We start from the raw sequence: 22131 nt of genomic DNA on the forward strand, positions 1-22131 counted from the left end.
GAGTGAAAATTGTAATTTTTGCATTAAAACATGCCACACTGGCAATGAACTATGTTTCTCGCTCTACCCAATGGCTTGGGCCAACGATGATTAAATTGTATTGCTGCGCTGAACGCTGAAACACACGCGCACAGCTGAAATCAATACAATTTAATCATCGTTGGCCCAAGGCATTGGGCAAAGAGAGAAACATAATTCTTTGCCAGTGTGGATGGCCGGTGCACGAGCACACCGAAACTGCGCGGAGACATTTTCTGCGAGAATCGAATGCACACAACGCTGCGCTGGACCACCATCGAAACCCCGTTACACAACCACAAGCATACAACACATCCAGACAAAAATTTAAAGGCCCCGAAACACAATATCAACACAGCGGTCCGTAGCCGGAGAAATTATCAGGAAAAATCGGCTGACACCAAGCACGCGTCTCTTTCAAACAACTATGAACTGTGAAGGTCGTAGGTAAACGACGCTCCAGTGGGTTGAGGTTTCTCTTGAATTTGGCTGAGATGAAATGTGTCTGTGCTTGTACTCGGAGCCACCGCATTGCGATTGTGCAATAAAACAGACAGCTGGTTTCCGGCGAAAACTGCTATTCGCGTCGCAGGCTTGCGATAGCAGGGCATGTTTTGATGCAAAAATTACAATTTTCACTCAGAGCCCTAGTCAAATTTTGTAATTAACTAAAGAGGAAGGGACATGGGACAGGGCGAGAGGGGGAGGGGGGGGGCGATGGGCATGCGTGTGGTATGAATGTGTGCAAGCGATTTATGGACCTTTGATTCACCCGACTTGAACTCGTTGCACCAACGGATCGGAGTCGCTAATGCTAACTGATGCTAATGCTAAAAGGCGGTTTGACAAAATATGCTCAGTACTACACCACCTGAGCGCGGGCCGCTTAGTGTGTGTGGTGCGCTCGGACAAGCAAGTGTTGCGAGCAGCCGGTCGAGGAGGGCTCCCGGCAGGGCACGGTACGGCTGGCGCGCGGCCGAGTATTTTAGTGTGTATTGTGCTTGTGAGTTAATATTTATTATGTGTACTGTCATATCAGTGTTTGCATAAAGTACCTGATGCAAGCCAAAGACACAACAATCAACATTTTCAAGCATCATACTGCAATCTTGGCATTGGCTAAGACAGAGTCGGGAAGGGATCCCGCGGTCTTGAGATAAAGTGTGAAACCCTGTAAGATTCACATGACACCCCTTGTAAGGCTCGACAAATGTGACATCATATGTGACATTGTGGTTGCCGAGGCCATGCACCTTTTTTACAAGGGTGTCATGTGCAAATTGTTGATATTGTGGACCGAAGGGTTCCGTGACCTGGGCTGTAAGATGACGCGACGGCAGCAACGTGAATTGTCGACATACCTGCGTTCATTGAAACTGCCCTCAGATTTCGCGAACTGCAATACGTCAAACGTTGGAAAGCTTCCGAATTTAAGATGTTATTGCATGTCGCCGGTTTTGTGGTACTGAAGGGCAGAATTAATAATGCGACGTATCGACACTTCATGTTGCTGTTCGTCGCCGTTACCTTACTATACACCTCCTACCATCGTGCAAAATGGGAACTGGCCAATACACTGTTGCATCGTTTTGTGAAAGACTATGGAACAGTGTATAGTCCAGTGCTGTTAAACAGCAACGTGCATAATTTGCATCACGCGTACGAAGATGTCCACAGATTTGGTGAGCTGCGAACCATATCTGCGGAAAAGTACGAAGCAAAGTTGCACGATATTAAGCAGCTGGTGCATTCAGGGAGGAACAGCTTGGTTCAAGCGGCCAATCGCCTGCAAGAACTGTGGCAAGTGGAATATGCCAGGCCAGGATGCAGTTCGGCAGGTCGAGAAGAGCAATCGGTGCGCCCGGTTGGTAGCGATACAGTTGCTACTGTGCGGCATGGTTTCATGCTGCGGAAAAACTTCCGCGACCAATGGTGCATGACTAACTTGGGTCATGTACGAAACGGCCACAAAATCTGGACCAAACGTGACCGTGCATGGGTACACGTTTTCGATCCAAGTGTCCGCTTTCACCGAACCCTGCTCCTCAGCAGACCTGAACATTGATGTGGCCAGTATGGACGATTTAGACACCGTCACACTGCAGCATTTTCCCAGCAGCACGTTGCTGTGTAAGCTGGCTGCAGTGGAAACTGAAAATCCTGGAGAGTATGTGTTTGTACCTTTGTCCCACACTTACACCGCTGGACATAAAAATAGGAAAAAATGTGTTTTTTTTTGTTTTGGCTCAATGCATGCGCTATATGTGTCTTCGGCAAGAGTGCGAGGCGTACTGAAGTTGCAATCGCCGATTTTTGCCTTTTATACTCCCATTTTTGGTGCGCTACTAACCTGAGTTACGAGTGCCGATGACGTGTCGCGGCAGTATAAAAGGAGAGCCAAATCGTTTTGCACTTCATTCAGTCAGTGGTCAAGGTGTAAGGATGCTGTTAAAAAATTCCACAACATCATCATGGGTCGCGGTAAGCACTGCACACCAGAGGAGCGGAAACACATTCAGGGGCTGTTTCGTGAGAACGTTCCAATTAAGACAATCTGCAAGGTGTTCGGCCGTTCGCGGATGTTTGTGGACAACGCCATTCGTAGCGAGGCTACGGGTAACCCGGCGCTCTAGCACCAATCGAACACGACATCGAACATGAAAAATGTATGGGATTTGACATGTTTGTCGTGTTTGTTTGTTTGTGTCTGACAGTGCACCTCCAAATGATTATATGGGTTTGTTCGAGTCGGATGTCGTGTTCGATTGGTGCCAGAGCGCAGCCTAAGTCGACCGGTCGTCCGCGAAAAAACTACGGCTGACGTTGACGCGCAGATTGCACTAAAGGTCAGGGCGGACCCTTTCACTACTTGCACTCGCATCAAGCAAAAGCTTGGATTGCAAGTTTCGTCGAAGATGGTGTCTCGCCGTTTACGAAAGGCTGGGTTCTGTGCCCGGAGGCCACGGAAGGTTTGGAAGCTGCAGCCGCACCACGTAGAAGTGCGCATTCGGTTTGCCGAAGAACATCTAACAGTATCCATCACTTGGTGGATGAAAATATTTTTTTCGGATGAGTCCAGAATCCATCTGGATGATTCGGACGGCATAAAATACGTCTGGCGCCTTCCCAATCAGGCGTATCATCCGAAAAACACAAAAAAAACCCTTAGTCACGGAGGCGGCCACGTAATGGTGTGGGGTTGCTTCTCCTGGCACGGAACCGGTCCTTTGGTCCGTATCATCGGGACACTGGACTCGGAAGGGTTCAGAAAAATACTTAGTCGTAAGATGTTGCCATACGATCGACAAAAATTCGGCGACGAAGAGCATTACATCTTTCAGCATGATAACGACTCAAAGCACACATCACGAACTTCTTCTTCTTCTTTGGCTCAACAACCGATGCCGGTCAAGGCCTGCCAACCCACTTGTGGGGTTGGCTTTCAGTGACTTATTGATTTCCCCCCATAGCAGGATAGTCAGTCCTACGTATGGCGGCACGGTCTATTTGGGGCTTGAACCCATGACGGGCATGTTGTTAAGTCGTACGAGTTGACGACTGTACCATGAGACCGGCACATCACGAACCGGTTCGACACATCACGAACAGTTAGATGTTATTTGGCAAACCAGGATGAGCAAGTTCTACCGTGGCCTCCGTTGAGTCCTGACCTCAATCCGATTGAAAATCTGTGGTCAATTCCTAAGGACAAGCTCAAGAACCAGCATGCATCCTCGGCCGATGAGCTATGGAAACGCTGCGAGGAATTGTGGAAACGTATACCTCCAGAAAGATGCCAGAATATCATCAAGGATATGGCTACTCGCTGCCAGGCATTGAAAGACAATAATGGTCAACACATTGACCGTTAGAATGTGTTTTCGCTCTGTGGAACACCGCAACACCACCTCCCAACCACCACTTAATCTGCTTTTTTCAGGGCTACCAAAAAATTATGAAAAGAACTATCTCTTTCGGTCGGAAAAAATTCCTATTTTTATGTCCATAGGTGTACCTCCAATAAAACCACTGAAACTGCAAACTCAAAACAGGCGTTTCTCGTACCGGGGGTCTAAATAATGAGAAAAGCTTTTCGGATGTGTTTAAATCAAATAAACTTTTGTCGGTTTTCGTTGGAACGATAATTCATTTTAACAATGTTCATTGATTTCATATGACAAAAATTCATTCAAAAAAAATGCAACAAATATTTACACTACGCTAATTAAAAGTAACTAACTAACTAACTAACTAACTAAAATAACTAATACCAAACAAACTAAAACTAGAAAAAAATCCACAAAACTAAATACTACTCTAAATCTAACACTTTTCAAACTAAATTAAAAAATCCCCGAAATTCAAATTCATCCTTATGCTACTCTACATCTACCTAAAGCTAACCTACCCATTACTTTACATACCTCAAAGTACGAATAAAAAAATTCTTTACCGTAAATTGATGGGTAGTCCCTATTTTGGCAAAAAGCGTTATGATGTTATTGCACCTGTAGAAATTTGCGACCAAATATTGACGGTTTCCTTAACAAAGCACCAGTGATAAAATAAAAGACGCGTTAATCTCGCTCCTTGCCTTAATCCGGCAAAAGTATTTATTTCACTCTAGCGCACACGTGCGTTAAAAAAATCCCGTGCTCTTTCTCCCGATTATTGATCGCAACTGGCCACTTCTTCTTGCGGTGCCACTTGCTTTCATTCGCTCAATACTCGGGAGCGGCTTAAACCTGGCTGATCGTGGTGGTCTAGTTCGGCTGTCACAACTGCTTTGGCAACAGCACCTTTTGAGTGGTGTATTATTGTGCCTGTCGGTCCAACGAACGTTACGCAAGAACTGCGGCGAAAATATAATTCCGCGTGCCATTTTCTGCCGCTTGTCCACCTGGGGCACAAACACTTGGGACTGTAAATAGGCCAATACATCCCGCATGTATTGTACCTCTCCCAGCTTCCGCTCTATGCTGTGCAGTTCCTTCACTGAATCGATGGGCTGCAGCGTAAAGTCCTCGTGTACGGGTGGCGCGGTCCCTACGAGGTACGCGCACACCACATCTTTTATGTCGTGCACCATCACCTCTGTTGTGCCAGAGGTTTGACGGATGATGGGCACCTCATTCCGCAGAGCCGAGGCGAGGGACTCGATGGCGGCGTCAATCGCGTCAAACCTGCGCTCGATGTACGCCTTCAAATCCGCAATAAGCTGCTGCACATCATTCAGTGGAGGAACCCCTGATGGAGCGACGGAGGGAGAGGTGTTGAATGTGCCCCAGACATCCTCTGCGACGTTCGTTGGACCGACAGCCGACGATGGTGCTGCAGATGCACCTTGGCTACGCGACGGCCCAGGTACAGCGCCGGCCATTAAAGACAACGCGGCAGTCAGCGGCTGGGAGTTGCGGCGCTGTGTGTACGGAGCTGTAGATGCACTTTGGCTCCGCGACGGCCCAGGTACAGCGGCGGCAGCAGATGTCAACGGTGAATCAAACCGTTTCGTTTGCATATTTTGTTCTGCCGCTTTATACACGTGTCCTGCGGATTCCATCTTCATGCGCTTGGGCTCTGTGGAATTTTTCATGCTGCGGTGCGGTATGATAGACCGCTTCGATGTGGCGGTTGGCGCATCGGTGGCAGTGGCCGTGCTGGTGCTCCCGATGTTTGATGGGGCGTGCTGGGGCGGCAGATCATTATCCAAAATGCTTGGATCCAAGCAGATGATATCCATCTCATCATCACCATCGATGGTAAAATTTCGATTCATGATCTGAAAGGGTTGACAAATGCAATTATATTAAGGAACCAGCGATGATTCACCAAATCCAGCGATCGAATAACGACGCGCGCAGTGTAAAATAAAATAGAAAAATAAATATTTACTCACCGTCTCTATATATATATATATATATATATATATATATATATATATATATATATATATATATATATATATATATATATATATATATATATATATATATATATATATATATATATATGTTTTTGAAACGTTGGTACGAACCAATCGCCATTAACGGATGTTTCCATTTCTAAGTTATGCGAATAAAATTGTTTATCGGGAAAATATTTTTCATATTTGAGTTTCATGTTTCCTATTTCAAATGTCTCTTCTTTCAAATTTATTATTGCTTGGTTTTTAGCCATTAGTTCTGAACCAATGAGTGCGTCGAAAAAATTGTGAAATTTTAACTCATAATAGGTTTGATTTGGAAAATTATCGCCGAGTAAATTAATACGTCCTTTCTCCGTACTTTCAGATTCTTCGTTATCGGAGGGTTTTGTTATTTCAGCATTAAACAGCTGTTTCTTATTTAAAGTAAGTCGACTTTTGGTAGAACCTATTTCCATCGGTTCGGGTGGCAGATTCGTGTCAACTGGTTTACGAGGTTTGTAATCCTGTTGCTGAGGCTGTGTGATTTTTGTATTGTTAAATTTCCTTTCTGTTTGTTTTTTATTATTTCCTTGCCCTGCGGTATGTGAGGTGCCTAAGTATTGTTTTGATTGAGTTAATTGAATATGGGTAAGGTTTCTGTTAGATTCATTTGATGTAAATTTACATATAAATGCATACGCATTTTCGATTGATTTGGGTTCAGCAGCTTGTACATACCCAAAACAGGGTTTCTGCAGCCCACTGACGTATGCAGCTAGACTATATTCGTCTATAAAGTCGTTTATGGCATCCCAATGAAGATTGTACTTGGGATTTTGTTTTGCCAACGATTTTATATTGTGAACCAGTTCCTCAGTTTTCTGATAATGCGTGTTTGCATTACCATCCATTTTGTTCGCCCAAGGCTGGCAGTTATACGTGGAAAGATCTTGTTTATCTCCTAGAGATGTTATCAAAATTTCTTTCACTTCACTGAACGTTTTTGGGTTGCCATTTATACAAATTACATCTTTAGCATGCCCCTCTATTTTGTTTATAACAGCTGTCACATAAATTTCAAATATTTGTGGTGACACGAGGTTTTCGAATAAACGAAGAGTTTTTTCTGCTGTTTCTATCCAACTTGCGAGTTGCTTTTTATTGCCATTAAATATGGGCAACATTTTTATGGGATCAGGGAAACGGAACGGATCACCTGATATTGTCACTTCACGAGGAATAGGATCACTTCGTTGGTGTGATATTCCCTGGTTTCCATTTGTACTTTGCCATTGCGGCTCCTGCTGCGTTAATCTTGCACTTATGTTTTCGATGGCTTGTATCATACGAGCCATCTGATCATTACCACTCTCTTGAGTAGTTTGGGCTTGAGGTTCCATGTTTAGGTGCTCAAGTGATAACTGCAAATTTGCAATTGGTATGTGCGAATATTCCTCAGATACCACACTTTCTTCTGATTCGGAACTTGTTTCCAAAACAAAAATCCTTTCCTGAATCAACTGTTGGACCTTTTTGAAAGCGTTGTTCTTGATTTTTGGCATAAAGAAAGCCAATCCTAAAGCTCTATCTGGTAGTGGCTCTAGGTACGTGAATGAAAAGAAATTTATAAAACTAGTGTGATGCGTCTATCTGATAGTGCGCACTCACATTAATTTTAAATTCTTTCACCCCCTGATTTCTTGTGTTATTATTTAGGTAGTTTTACTGAATACGATTTCACGCACAGAAACTCAACACTAAATACTTACACGGTTGATGTTGAAGTCGTGTTTGGGCGAAGGCCAAGAAAACAATGACGGTGCTCCGTGTGCGTCTTAGCGGGGGGATCCTCAACTCCTCAGCGACGTTGCCGTCCTTGGTGCTTGTAGATGCTCGATGCTCGTAGATCACGATGCACTTTGCGGGATCAGGGCGGTGGCAACGCTCATCGAATGCGATTTTATCGGTCGTGATTTATATGGGATTTGACAGATAACGTCGGACGACGAAATCGCACGTCCGACGTTATCTGTCAAATCCCATATAAATCTCGTCCGATAAAATCGCATCCGATTAGCGTTGCCACCGCCCTCACTGTTGTACTGTGTTATTAGTTCAGTACTTTCCACTGTTTTTCACTATGACGTCTCTTTTCTTTAGTGCCTACCCGGCTGCGCCAATTGTGCGGTGTACATTTATTATTCGGCTTTTTATTCAAAAAGATTAATTGTTACTCCGATGAGTTCTAAACTAAAACTAAACTCTAACATTAATTCTACCTCGGTTGGCGGTGTATGTTTGTGGGAGCTGTCTGCGTCCGGCTGGTGTCCGATGTGCTGTCTGCGTTGTCGGCCCGGCTGGTGTCCGATGACGCGCGCCCGTGGGAACTAGAAGAGATGGAATGTGTCGCGCCGCAATATGGTAAGGCATTGTGTCGTGCCACGAGCTGGTGTCCAATGCCGCATAACTATATATATAGAGGCTTAGAGGCTTATTAAGCCGGTCTCATGGTACAGTCGTCAACTCGTACGACTTAACAACATGCCCGTCATGGGTTCAAGCCCCAAATAGACCGTGCCGCCATATGTAGGACTGACTATCCTGCTATGGGGGGAAATCAATAAGCCACTGAAAGCCAACCCCACAAGTGTGTTGGCAGGCCTTGACCGGCATCGGTTGTTGAGCCAAAGAAGAAGAACAAGAAGAGGCTTATATGTATATATAATAATGAGTCCAAGTAGAGAGAACCTGTTTATTCTAACTCCAAATTACAACTACTCGTAAACACGCTTCAAGCCCAGGTGGCCTGCGGGAGCCGCGTTGCGCTGACTTGCAACTGGAGACCGCTGTCGTCTGGTCCCAAGGTCGATTGTCACTGGAGACCGCTGTCGTCTGGTCCCACGGTCGCTTGTCACTGGAGACCGCTGTCGTCTGGTGCATTAAGCGATGGACTGTGTGTCTTCTCCGGGGTTGAAGAAGGACGTCCTCGGCCTTGGCTATTCTTATGTTTTCTGCAACGATGCTTTCGTACTATCTTCTTCTGGCATAGGCACATGTAGGCTATTAGTATAATCAAGCTTGTTGTTGTTATCGAAAGACCTCCAATAATGCTTAATATCCAGTTTTTATGCTCATACTGTGACAGTTTCAAATGATCTATCATTTTTCTGTGTATCATGTTTTCTTCCTTCAGGGTCTGCAGGTTGAGTGAGAGGCTTCTGTTAACATCCAGGTTTAGAAAAGCTCCTTGTATATCTTCTTCGGTGGATAATATTGATTTATAAATGAATGTCCGATTGTTAAGGGTTACGCTACAATTATTAAACTTCAACAGACTGTTACCAGATATGTAGCGGTCATGCGGTCCACAATCAGAACGGAGTAAGAGCTTATATGCATTGTTGATTAACACCTTATTTTGGGCAATTAGATCGATAAGTGTGTTGTTGTCATTTGTAATGTGGCAGTGACTGACTTTCCCTTGTATAATGGAGACTGAACATTCGTCATAAATCTGTTGAAGGTACTCTTGGTACTGGACAAAATCGTTTGGTGTTGATGTGGTGTATAACTTTTCTGCTGTCTTTATGATTCTTGTAGGGATATTCACTATTCTAGTACCATTGATGATAAGCGGATGTATGGTGATTATATCGGAAACACCGGTTTCTAATTGTGGTACTTCAATGATGTACAGAATAATATCTTTTTTTGTTGCTATTTTCGTAGTGACGTAGGCAAGCGCTTCTTCTGGAAAGGAAGTTGATATTCCTTGTTTTTGAATTATCGATTCAATCAATAATTTTTCCCTGAATGATAGAAGTTTGTTGTATGGTATGTTTGCTTTTGCCTTTAGTATGGCATCCTGGATTTCTAGAATTATAGAGTTTAGGCTTTCTACATTTAGAAGAAACAATATCGTTTCGTACTCTTTCATTATGATATTGTTCAGTAAGGATTGTTTCGTTATTTCTTCTATGGTATCCGCCAGCTTTTGAATCCGTACGTTTAGCATGTCGTTGATTTGGACTTGTAGATTGTTAGCAGAAATGAGTTCATTCATTGATGTATTGATGAGCCGAAGATCGCCTGCGTCTGGTGAACCTGCTAGCCATTTCCATGCTACTCCCAAGGTGTCCCAACGTTTTTTCTTATTTCGCTCTAGTGGCTTGATTTCATAAAAATTGTACATTAATGTTTCGACTCGGCGAGTGGCTATCTTGGTCAATGGTAATTTTTTATCTAAGCTTTTAGCGATATTGTTGAATTTCGTTATGCTTTCTGCTATTACTGTCAGATTAATGGGATGAACTACTTTAATAACTCCAGTTACGATTTACATTCTTTTCTTTTAATCAAAAGTAAGGGATCATTTCCTAAGTTGCGTATTTCTAGCTTGCTTGTGGTTGCATTTGCCGTTAAAAACATGATTGTTGAAATCAGAACTAAAATCATCTGTAAAGATACACAATAACATTTATAAATTAGGTATTTTTCTTGAATCTTTTTATCTTGCTTTTGTTTCGTTTTATGTCTCTAATAATTTTGAATGTTTTATCAGTTATTTGATGTGCTGTAGTTTTATGAGCTCTCGGTTGGGTTTTGGTTCTTATATTTGGTAGTACAAACACGTCCTGATTCTCATCAATCTTAGGCGGATTTTCTTTTGTTGAATTAGATTTAATTACTCTATTATGTGACCTAATGAGGTTGTTTTTGACTTCCTCAAAAATTTTCTGCGCATTGCTTCTGATCTGTTCTGGGTTTAGTTCACTATTTTGGTTGAATATTATTTCATTAGGTGTAAATTTAGTTGCGGAATGTATCGTTTCGTTGTACAGAGTTACGGCGATTTTTACTAGCTGTTTTGTTCCTGCACGTGGAAATTCGTGCTTATTGGTATTGTACAATTCTATTAGTGTTGAATGGGTTCTTTCTATCTGGCCGTTGCACTCCGATGAAGATGCGTATTCTAAAGAAGTACCTAACTGGGTTAGAAAATTTTTAAATTGAAGTGAGCGGAAAGTTGTCTCATGGTCCGTTATAATTTGACGTGGTGAACCGAAGGTGCTAAAATATTTTGTCATAGCCTTTTGTACATCTATTAGGTTTTAATGTTTAAGCGAATACATTTGGAGGTGTTTTGAAAAAGCGTCTATTACAGAGAGAAAGCTTTCGTGGTTTATTATGAAAATATCTATATGCACTCTATCTAGCGGCTTTTCTGTTATGGGCCTTGGGCTTATTTTAATGTTGTAAGGCTTTCGCTCGTATTTATGTGTATTACACACTTCGCAACTATTTGTGAATTGTTTTATGCGTTGCTGCATTTTTGGGAAAAAGTTAAATCTTTTTAATTTAGCTTCTACCTCAGTGATTCCTCTGTGAGCACGATTGTGTTCTGTTGATATTAATAGATTTTGCCTGTTTGTTTCTATGACGTCTTCTACTAGAACTTCTACTAGAGCACATTACAAAATGTCCTTTAACTTTTAAATTTCTTTTGAATGCTTCTTGAATAGTTTGTATCAACATTTCAGGTGCGAGTATTCCAGTTTGTTTTCCGTTATCATATTTCAGTAAGTAGCCCGTTATATCCTGTATTGTGAATTCTGGTTGAATGACTATCGTTCTTTTGATGTTTCCGAAAGGGGACTTTACACTGATCGAACTAGAATGGTCAATTTTAAAAATGATTTGGTTTTTGTAGTAGTTCACTGGTCTCAGACTTGAATGAATGTAGAAATCCGACGAATCTTCCGCTGAATGAATCGTTTGTAATGAAGATGATTGTATTATCATATTCTCTGAACCGTTTGTGTTGTTGTGTGCTAAAAAAGAAGAAGGGTTATTGTTTTCTTCATGCGATGGGTTATGGTTTTCATCGAGAAGAGGATTATTGTTCTCTTCACTTTGGCTGTCTTGCGTATCTGTAATAGAAAAAAATCGATTAGTTTCGTTTTTGTTACATTCTATTTTTCTGCTCAAAGCATCTGCCACGACATTTGTCTTTCCTTCCTTGTACATGATGGTGTAGTCATAATTCTTTAGTTCGATTCTCCAATTAAGAATCTTTAAATTTTGTTACAGTTTTTTATGTACTGCAATGGTTTATGGTCTGTAAAAAGGGTGAATTTGTTACCATACAGGTATGGTTTAAATTTATTGATACCCCATATTATGACCAATGCTTCTTTTTCTATGGTACTATAATTGGTCTCACACTTTGTAAGTGTGCGACTTGCAAATGCGATTGGTCGTTCTAGTTTGTCTTGAATTTGTGACAGTACGGCTCCTATTGTATAGTTGCTTGCATCTGTGGTTAAAATAAATGGTGAAGCAAAATCTGGATAGGCTAGTATTTGATCCGATGATATGATTTGCTTGATTGTTGAGAACGCTTTCTTATATTCTTCGTCTGTTACGTCTAAAGTTTGATTTTTCTTGAGATATTTGTTATTGGTTTTACAATCTTAGAATAATATTTAATAAATTTCCTATAATATCCTGAAAGTCCAAGAAATTGCTTTATTTGTTTAGCATTTTCGGGTAATTTCCAATCTAATATTTTTTTTATTTTTTCTGGGTCAGGTTTTATTCCATCTTGTGTGATAACATGTCCGAGAAATTCGGTTTCCCTTTTCATAAACTCACATTTGTCTAACTGTATTTTCAAATTAAAATCGGCAAGCCTTTTGAGAATTTTTGATAAGTTGTCCAAATGCGATTTTAAGTCGTTTCCTATCACGATTATGTCATCTAGGTAAACAAAGGCGATGGTTCCAATGTAATCTCGTAGAATGTTATTCATTGCGCGTTGGAATGTAGCGGGTGCATTTTTCAATCCAAACGGCATTCTATTGAAATGGAAATGTCCTAATGCAGTGGAAAATGCGGTTTTTTCTTTATCTTTTGGGTCCATTTCTATCTGGTGGAATCCGGATTGTAAATCAATTGTAGTGAAATAATTAGCTTTTCCCAAACTGTCTAAAATTTCTTCGATCTGTGGGATCGGAAATTTTTCACCAATCGTTTTCTCATTTAATTTCCTATAATCTATTACTACCCTAATTTTCCGTTTGCCCGACGCGTCACCTTTCTTGGGGACTACCCAAATAGGAGAAGAATATGGGCTAGCTGAATGGCTTATGATACCATTTTTGAGAAGTTCATTAATTTGCTCCTCAACATCTTTCTTAAATGAGAAAGGGAACCTATACGTTGTGTTGTAAACTGGTTGGTTATCTATCGTAGGAATTTTGTGTTGAATTTCTGGAGTGGCTGTTAATTTCTCTTCTGCTTTCAAAATAACCTTTTGATTTTCCAAAATTGTTTTGAAAAGTTTGTCCTTCTCAAATTCTGCCAAGTGATTTGTTCGTATGCATTTATTCAGGTCATCCTCAGATAATCTGTTTTCTGATGCTATCGGTATCGGCGTTATGGTTTCAAAATTGTTTACTTTTATGTCCAATAAGCTAGTAAACGTTGGTTTCGTCTTTTACTTGTAAGAATTTTTACTGTGGTTTTTCCTTTATTTGAATTATATAGTCCGGGCTCAATGATTGTTGAGTCAGTAAGTTTCATGAAACTTGGAACAAACCAATCACCATCTTTTGTCGTAGCATTTTTTTCAGAATGGGCGAACAATTTCTTTGCTGGGAAATACTTTTTAAATGACAATTTATTGCCTATAATTTCAATTTCTTCGGTATTGTAATTTATTATCGCTCTGTTCTTTGCCAATTCTTCCGAACCTATTAGGCCATCAAAAAAATTGTGAAACTTTAACACGTAATAAGTTTGTGCTGGAAGATTGCAACCGATAAGATTAGCTTTCCCTTTTATTTGATATTGTAAGTTCCAGCAACATTTTTAATGCTTTTGTTTTTCGTAGGGATGCAATTTTCTATAATACCTGGAGAAATTATGTTTTTATTTGCCCTGGTATCGATTAGTAGATTAATAGTCTTATTTGTTTTTGTATTCGTGCTACTTATGTAGGGCAAATAGTCTAAGTTATTCTGTGTGTCTTTTGTACCCAACAAAAATTCAAATCCACATTTCCATCTTCTTCTTCTTCAGACTCGGATGGGCTATCAGTATGATGCACTTCATTATTATGAAGCTGCTTTCGATTTAATGTTAATTTACTTTTTGTAGATTCCACTTACATTGGTTGTGAAAACGATTGTTTGATTTCATTTTTATCGTTAGAACGATAAGTTGCAAGAAATTTATCTTTCGGTTTTGTTTCGTAGTTTTTCGAAAACTGTTTCCCATCTCTAGTTACCTTAATGAGATGGTTCTGATAAAAATGTTCTTTAGAAAATTATTTTCTTTCTTTTGTCCTTTGTAGTTCCGCGCTAGCGGTGGCTTCATTACATCTAAATTTGCATACAAAGGCGTATGCTGCCTCTAAATCCTCTGGACACGCGGCTTGCGCATACCCAAAGTATGGCTGTTTCTTCTTTGCCTGGAATTTAATATTTTGGAGTATTTCATTTATTTTACTATAATATTTATGAATGGTCATGTTCTCCGTCATCTTTGTTTGCCAGAGTTGACTTTTGTAATAAGTCATTTCTTGACGATCTCCTAAGGCGTTTGTTAAAATCACTTTGATTTCGTCAAAATTTTGGGGGTTTCCTGCTAGGCATATTATATCCTTGGCTTTTCCCTCTATTTTATTAGTAGTTGCTGTTACAAAGATATGAAATTGCGGTTCTGGAACTAAATTTTTAAAAATGTTTAGCGTGTTTTCGGCTGTGCTCAGCCACGCTGATAATTGTTTCTTGTTTCCGTCATAAGTCGGAATCGACTTTATGGGATCGGGAATTCTGAAAAACGCTTCCGCACTTGCTATTACAGGTGGAGGCGATTGGTGACCCGTAACGGAGGTGTCACGTTGAACTAGTGCATTCAATGTTTCTTGTTGCTTATTCTGCTGAGCTTGTATAGCTTCCAGCATGCTTGCCATGGCGTTCATTTGGGCTGTGAACTGTTCCATGTTGTTAGTTTCTTGTTCTTGTAAGACAAGACCTTCTAATGTTACACACTGGTTGGTTGGAATGTGGGACAAATCTGCACTTTCTTCACTAGATAGCTCGCATTTAGAACTGCTATCTGTGTGAGTATTGAATTTGTTCCTACTTAAGAAGTGTCTAGTTTTTTTAAGAATGTCAGACTGCTTAGAGTTTTTAGACATTTAAAAAAAAAGCATGCCAATTTTAAACACATTGGCTATAAGTTTATGCGATTACTGGAACGCAAAAACCAGAGAAGAAAAAAAAATCCACTGTTTCACTTTTATACCTACCCACCAAATGGTGTTGATTTGTTGGAAAAAAAGAATGGTGTTGCTTCACTTCCCTATTGAAGCGTTTAGGGACGTAAATAATTTCACTTTCACTGTTATTACCCGGTTTCCAATGCGTCTATCTGGTAGTGCGCTATTGGTACGCGTTGTTTCGTAAAAAAAGATGGGAAAAATTAAAATTACTTACGATTTTTCTTGCTGTCGTATTAGGGCGAAGGCTACGAAAACGATGACGGTACTCCCTGTGTGCGGTAACGGGGGAATCCTCTACTCCTCAGCGACGGTTTCGTCTGTGGTGCTTGAAGATGCTCGATGTCCGTATTATTTTGGTACACTTTGCGGGATCACTTTCGTACTTGCTCTGTAATGGGATGGGATCCGAAGCCCCATTGAGGGATACAGGATTTCCCACGATTTATTGGTTGGATCCCATCAATTTTTAGTGAGTTCCCATATTTTTTTGGTGCGTTCCCACGATTTTTTGGTCGTTTCCCAGAATTTTTTGGTCCCATTGTATTGATATCCAAGCGGAAAATACCAATTTATTATGGGAACGAACCAAAAATCTATGGGATACGACCAAAATATCGTGGGAACGCACCAAAAAATCATGGGATCTGACCAATAAATCGTGGGAAACCCTGTAATACAGGCTCTCCCATCCAACTCCTATTCCGACACGTCCTCGTCGTGCAGAGTGGTAACATGTGCCTCCACATATCCAAGCTTGGGTACACGGGCTTGACCCAACCCCTCGGGCGGATGGTGGCACATGGCGAACCAGGAGGGGGGTGGGTATCCCGGGAAACTGGGTGCCTGAACGTCGGGGGGACGCTAAACAAAACGGTCACGTGGGCGCGGGGCCAGTCACCCAGTCCCATGAATCAACGACTACGGAAAGCCACAGAAGTTTTCGAAACGGACATCCCGATACCGACCATACGCAATGCCCCCGGACTACTCTGAAAATGGGCTCATGGAACGTACGCACTCTAAGCGAAGCCGGAGCCTTGAAAAAACTTGATGATGCCCTAGCCACACTTAGCATGGACCTCGTAGCTTTACAAGAGATTCGGTGGCTAGGGAACGGTGTGCACAACAGGCGTGGTAAGCATTGCTACGACATATAATACAGCTGCCACGACCGCCACCGCGTGCTCGGAACGGGTTTCGCCGTAGGTCCCCGGTTGAAACCCGCAATCATGGATTTCAAGGCTATAAACGATAGGCTATGCACCCTGCGCATGCGAGGCAAATTCTTTACTATAAGCCTCATAAACGTTCACGCCCCTACCGAAGATAAAGAGGAAGAGGAGAAGGACCTTTTTTACGGCCGCCTCGCTAGAATCGTAGATGCGTGCCCCAGGCATGACCTCATAATCATCCTGGGGGACTTCAACGCAAAAGTCGGTAGGGAGCCAATGTACCGCCAATACACTGGCTGTCACAGTCTGCATGGACACAGTAACGATAATGGTAGTAGATTGGTCCAGTTCGCCGCAGCGAACAATCTGGTTGTAGGAAGTACCAAATTTGCGCGCAAAAAAATCCACAAAATTACATGGGCGCACCCGGGTGGAGAATCCTTCAACCAGATCGACCACGTGTTAATAAGCCGCCGACGACAGTCGAGTCTGTTAAATGTCAGAACATATCGAGGAGCCAATATCGATTCCGATCACTACTTGGTTGGCTTAGTGATACGTTGTAGAATCGCCCGCCCCAGCGCCAATGGGGGCGGAGAAAACACGCAGCCTCGGCTCAACACGGACTCTCTAAGGGACATTACTGTCCAACAGGAATTCAAAGCCGCTTTAGAAGAGTCTCTACTACCAGAAGACAGATACGAAACTACGAGCGAGAGGTGGAACGCTCTAAAAACAAAAATATTAAACTGTGCAAGAAATATACTCCCACCACGTCGTGGCAACACCAAATCTGGCTGGTTCGACGATGAATGCAGACAAGTGACCGAACGTAAGAATGCTGCATACCGAGCAATGCAGCAACGGCATAGAACGCGGGCATGCGCAGAGGAATATTCACGGCTTAGACGCGAAGAGAAACGAGTTCACCGCTCCAAGAAGCATGCTTTGGAAGAGCAAAACATGCGGGAACTCGAGCAAACCAGAGAGGCGTACGGACCGACACGAAAGTTTTACCAAGCGATAGCAGGTCACCGAAACAACGTTGTACCTAAGGTAACCTGCTGTCGCAACAAGGATGGAGATCTGGTCAGTAACCAGCCAGAGGTCCTCTCGCGGTGGGCTCAGTACTTTGATGAATTGATCAACGACCAGTTTAGCGAACAGCTAGAAGCGCCACTAGCAGATAGTGTCATGCTACTGCCACCTAGCATAGAAGAAACACGAAAGGCTATCCGTCGGCTGAAAAATAACAAGGCACCCGGAACCGACGGAATTGCAGCCGAACTGGTCAAGAATGGAGGTACACGACTAGAAAACGAGATTCATCAAATTGTTACTGAGGTGTGGGATAGCGAATCGATGCCTTGTGATTGGAATCTCGGCATCATCTACCCCATATACAAGAAGGGAGATAGGTTGGACTGCAACAACTACAGGGGTATTACGGTGTTGAATACCGCCTATAAAATATTCTCCCTGATCCTTCAGGATCGCCTTGTCCCGCACGTCGAAGAGATAGTCGGAAACTATCAAAGAGGATTCCGAAACGGAAAATCTACCACTGATCAGATCTTCACCATGCGGCAGATCTTGGAGAAGATGGCTGAATACAGACACGACACATACCATCTCTTCATTGACTTCAAAGCCGCATATGATAGCATAGCCAGGGTAAAACTATATGACGCTATGAGCTCTTTTGGAATCCCGGCCAAACTGATAAGGCTAGTTAGAATGACTATGACCAACGTCACATGCCAGGTGAGGGTGGATGGAAAACTCTCAGGACCTTTTGCTGCCACCAAAGGTCTGCGCCAGGGGGACGGGCTTGCTTGTCTCTTATTCAACCTGGCGCTAGAGAGAGCCATCCGTGACTCGAGGGTGGAGACTACGGGAACCATCTTCTATAAGTCAACCCAGATCCTGGCATACGCTGATGATATAGACATCATTGGTCTGCGGCTCTCCTATGTAGCAGAAGCCTACCAAGGGATCGAGCAGGCGGCAGAGAACCTCGGATTGCAGATAAACGAGGCAAAGACCAAACTGATGGTGGCAACATCAGCGGGCCCGCCAACAAATAATCAGAATCTACGTAGGCGTGACGTGCAGATAGGTGAACGCACTTTTGAAGTCGTCCCACAATTCACCTATCTGGGATCAAAGGTCAGCAACGACAATAGCATGGAAGCTGAGTTGTGCGCAAGGATGCTGGCTGCCAACCGGTCATTCAACAGCCTGAAAAAGCAGTTCACCTCAAAGAACCTGTCGCGACGGACGAAGCTGGGACTATATAGTACCTATATAGTACCAGTACTCACATACGCCTCTGAGACATGGACACTGTCCAAATCTGACGAAACCCTCTTAGCCGCGTTCGAGAGGAAGATGCTTAGAAGGATACTTGGCCCCGTATGTGTGGAAGGACAATGGAGGAGCCGTTATAATGACGAGCTATACGAGATGTACGGCGACCTCACTGTCGTACAGCGTATAAAGCTCGCCAGGCTCCGGTGGGCTGGCCATGTTATACGCATGGAAACGGACGACCCAGCCCGTAAAGTCTTTTTAGGCCGTCCACAAGGACAGAGGAGGCGTGGTAGGCCCAAATTGAGGTGGCAAGATGGCGTGGAGGCGTCCGCCATTAAGGCCGGGATAACGGACTGGCAGACGAAGGCGCGAGACCGTGAGCGGTTTCGGACACTCCTGAGGCAGGCCAAGACCGCAAAGCGGTTGTAGTGCCGGATAAGTAAGTAAGTAAGTAAGTACGTTCCATCCTAGAGTCTAATTTAGTTCTTTTCTCCCCATACTGTCACGAATGGACGGCTAGGATAGAAAGCATACAAAAAATATTCTCCAGAATAGCAATACACCGATTACAATGGGCTTCATCACAACATTTAGATTACCTGCCACGGTGCATGCTTCTTGGTCTACAAACCTTAGAACATAGACGTCGGGCATTGCAAGCTACTTTTGTCGCGAAGTTAGTCAGTGGGGACATAGACTCTCCCTACCTGCTTGAAAAGCTAATTTTTTATGCTCTTGAACGACCTCTCAGGATACGTGAGCTGTTAAGACCTACGTTCTCAAGATCTGCACATTCCTACAATGCGCCTATTAATCAAATGATACATAGCTTCAACAAATACCAAAGATTCTTCGACTTCAATATTAGTATAGCTCAGTTTAAAACCAATTGTCTCTCGTTTTCTTATTGATAGCGCTGCAGCTAAGTTTGTGCATGAATTGAGGATTTATTATACGTGTCCCATTAAGTACGTGTCCCAGCAAATCTATGCAAGATACTAAATGAGAATAAAATAAAATAAAATACTATCAATAAGAAAACGAGAGTTAATATATATATATATATATATATATATATATATATATATATATATATATTATATATATATATATATATATATATATATATATATATATATATATATATATATATATATATATATGTATGTGTACCGTGCAAAGGAGCGATCGTTAATACGTGTTTGAGTGTACGAACTTTGGCGGCCAGTAAATGTGAAATTATATATATATATATATATATATATATATATATATATATATATATATATATATATATATATATATATATGTATGCGTACCGTGCAAAGGAACGATCGTTAATACGTGTTTGAGTGTACGAACTTTGGCGGCCAGTAAATGTGAAATTTCAACCTGCAAAAGGACAATCGTGCCGTTTATTAATCTTCATTGATTGCGTGTCCGTGTCTCCGTCTTATTCAGTCCGTTGCCAAAAGGATAGGCTCACGGCCGCCTTCCTCGGCGTCTTGCCAGCATAAAAGCTATAAGAAGCGTCCTACCGCAGCCATCGCGTTTTTTTTATGCAAATCGGCGATTCACCGCAGTCGCGTTAAAACAAAACTGTGAGGCGTCTTGTGTCTATTACAATTTCGTTCGTCTTTGAATCGTGTAACGTCGTGTTACAAAGAACACTAAGGTTAAGTTACTGTTCAACCCGTTGAGCATTAGTGTGAGAAAACGTCTGCTTATCTTCCGTGTCGCAACCGGTTACTTTCGCGCGTGTGATATCCGTCTTCGTAATCGTGTGTTTCGCGCTAGTCGCAGTTTGGAGCAGTCATCCGTCGTCACCTGTGTGTTTTCCCGCCAGTCGCAGTTTGGAGCAGCCATCCGTTGTCACCTGTGTGTGTTTCCCGCCAGTCGCAGTTTGGAGCAGCCATCCGTCGTCATCTGTGTGTTTTTCCCCACCATCGTCGTTGCAACGGTTTTCCGAGTCCCGCCATCTCAACAGGTCAAGTATAAAGATGACCGAAATTGTGAGCCTAAGGCAAAGGTTGAATTCATTATTCACGAAGCTGAAAAGAAATGAAGTTTTCTTAGCAAACTTCCCGCCTGAACAACATAAGCATCTCGTGCCTGTCCGACGCCAAACGATTGAAGGCATGGAAAAGGAATTTGAAACGGCTCATACGCAATTGTGTTTGTTAGCGCCCAGTGAAGCTGAGAAGCTAGAGGAAGAGGAATTAATGGATAATTTTGAGGAGAGGTTCATAGCTATGAAAAGCGCAATGCTATCACACATGCCTAATCAAACAGCTCAAACCGTTAGCTCTGAGCTTGGCTCGAGCCACGTTCAAAACCCCAGCCACTCTCCCATCCAAAACCACGTTAAATTACCAGCCATCTCTTTGCCCGAATTTAACGGTGATATAATGCACTGGATGGCATTTCATGATACCTTTGAAGCATTAGTTCACCACAATGCAAGTGTTTTGGATATACAAAAAATCCATTATTTGAGAGCTTCATTAACTGGTGAGGCCGCTAGATTGATAGAGTCGATCCCGTTGTGTGCAACAAATTATTCCATCGCTTGGCAGGAGCTCAAGGAGCGATTTTCAAATGAATATCTTTTACAAAAGATGCACTTTAAGCAAATGTTCGGCATCCCACAATTACGAAAAGAAACGTCAGTTGACTTGCATAGATTGGTAGATGAATTTAATCGGCATGTAAAAATGATTCAAAAGCTAGGAGAGCCAACCGACCAATGGAGCTCAATGTTAGAATATGTTTTGTGCTCCAAACTACCAGCGGAAACTCTTACACATTGGGAAGACAAGGCAGCTAGCATGAAAAAGCCAACATATGAGGCGTTAATAGAATTTCTACAAAGAAGAATGAAGACATTAGACTCCGTTTATATGAGTAAATCTGCGGATGTAAGCTCTACATCTGTGCCTGCCGTAAGGCCCTCTTCACATCTTTCGTACTATTCGTACACCGCAAATAATACAAAACGATGTCCTTGCTGTCGACTAGATCATTTATTATGGTACTGTAACCAATTTATGCGACTTCCGCAATCTGAACGCCTTCAGATAGTGCGAGCGAAGAATCTCTGCATTAATTGTTTAAGAGTCGACCACAGCATGAAAGATTGTCCTTCGACCAATCGGTGCAAACATTGCAACCAGCAGCATCATTCTTTATTGCACTCCTTTGATTTTGTACGTCGGCAGCAATCCCACGACCGAACACTACATACCAGCCCTCAGGTAGCACCCAGCGCTTCATTTAACAGCAGAGCAGCATTGAAAAACGAAAACCGAGCAGCCTCAAGGGCCCAATCAGAGGTATTCTTACTCACTACTATTGTCATTGTTGTGGATGCGTTTGGAAATCAGCATCCAGCAAGAGCATTAAAAAATTAATAGGTCTACCTACTTCCAGATTGG

The 22131-nt window shown here is 42.4% G+C and overlaps 1 protein-coding gene across 1 annotated transcript; it reads right to left on the bottom strand.

Annotated features, from left to right (window-relative positions):
* Window positions 1-4607: 4607 nt before the first annotated feature.
* Window positions 4608-7806, bottom strand: LOC121594008. Its single transcript, XM_041916844.1, has 2 exons — window positions 7693-7806; window positions 4608-5797 (listed from the first exon to the last, which is right to left on the bottom strand). Exon 2 carries the CDS (start codon window positions 5792-5794, stop codon window positions 4658-4660), a length of 1137 nt encoding a protein of 378 aa, XP_041772778.1. The 5' UTR covers window positions 5795-5797; window positions 7693-7806; the 3' UTR covers window positions 4608-4657.
* Between the last annotated feature and the right edge of the window lie 14325 nt (window positions 7807-22131).

The sequence above is a fragment of the Anopheles merus genome, chromosome X (assembly GCF_017562075.2).
Source record: "Anopheles merus strain MAF chromosome X, AmerM5.1, whole genome shotgun sequence".
NCBI classification, from domain to species: domain Eukaryota; kingdom Metazoa; phylum Arthropoda; class Insecta; order Diptera; family Culicidae; genus Anopheles; species Anopheles merus.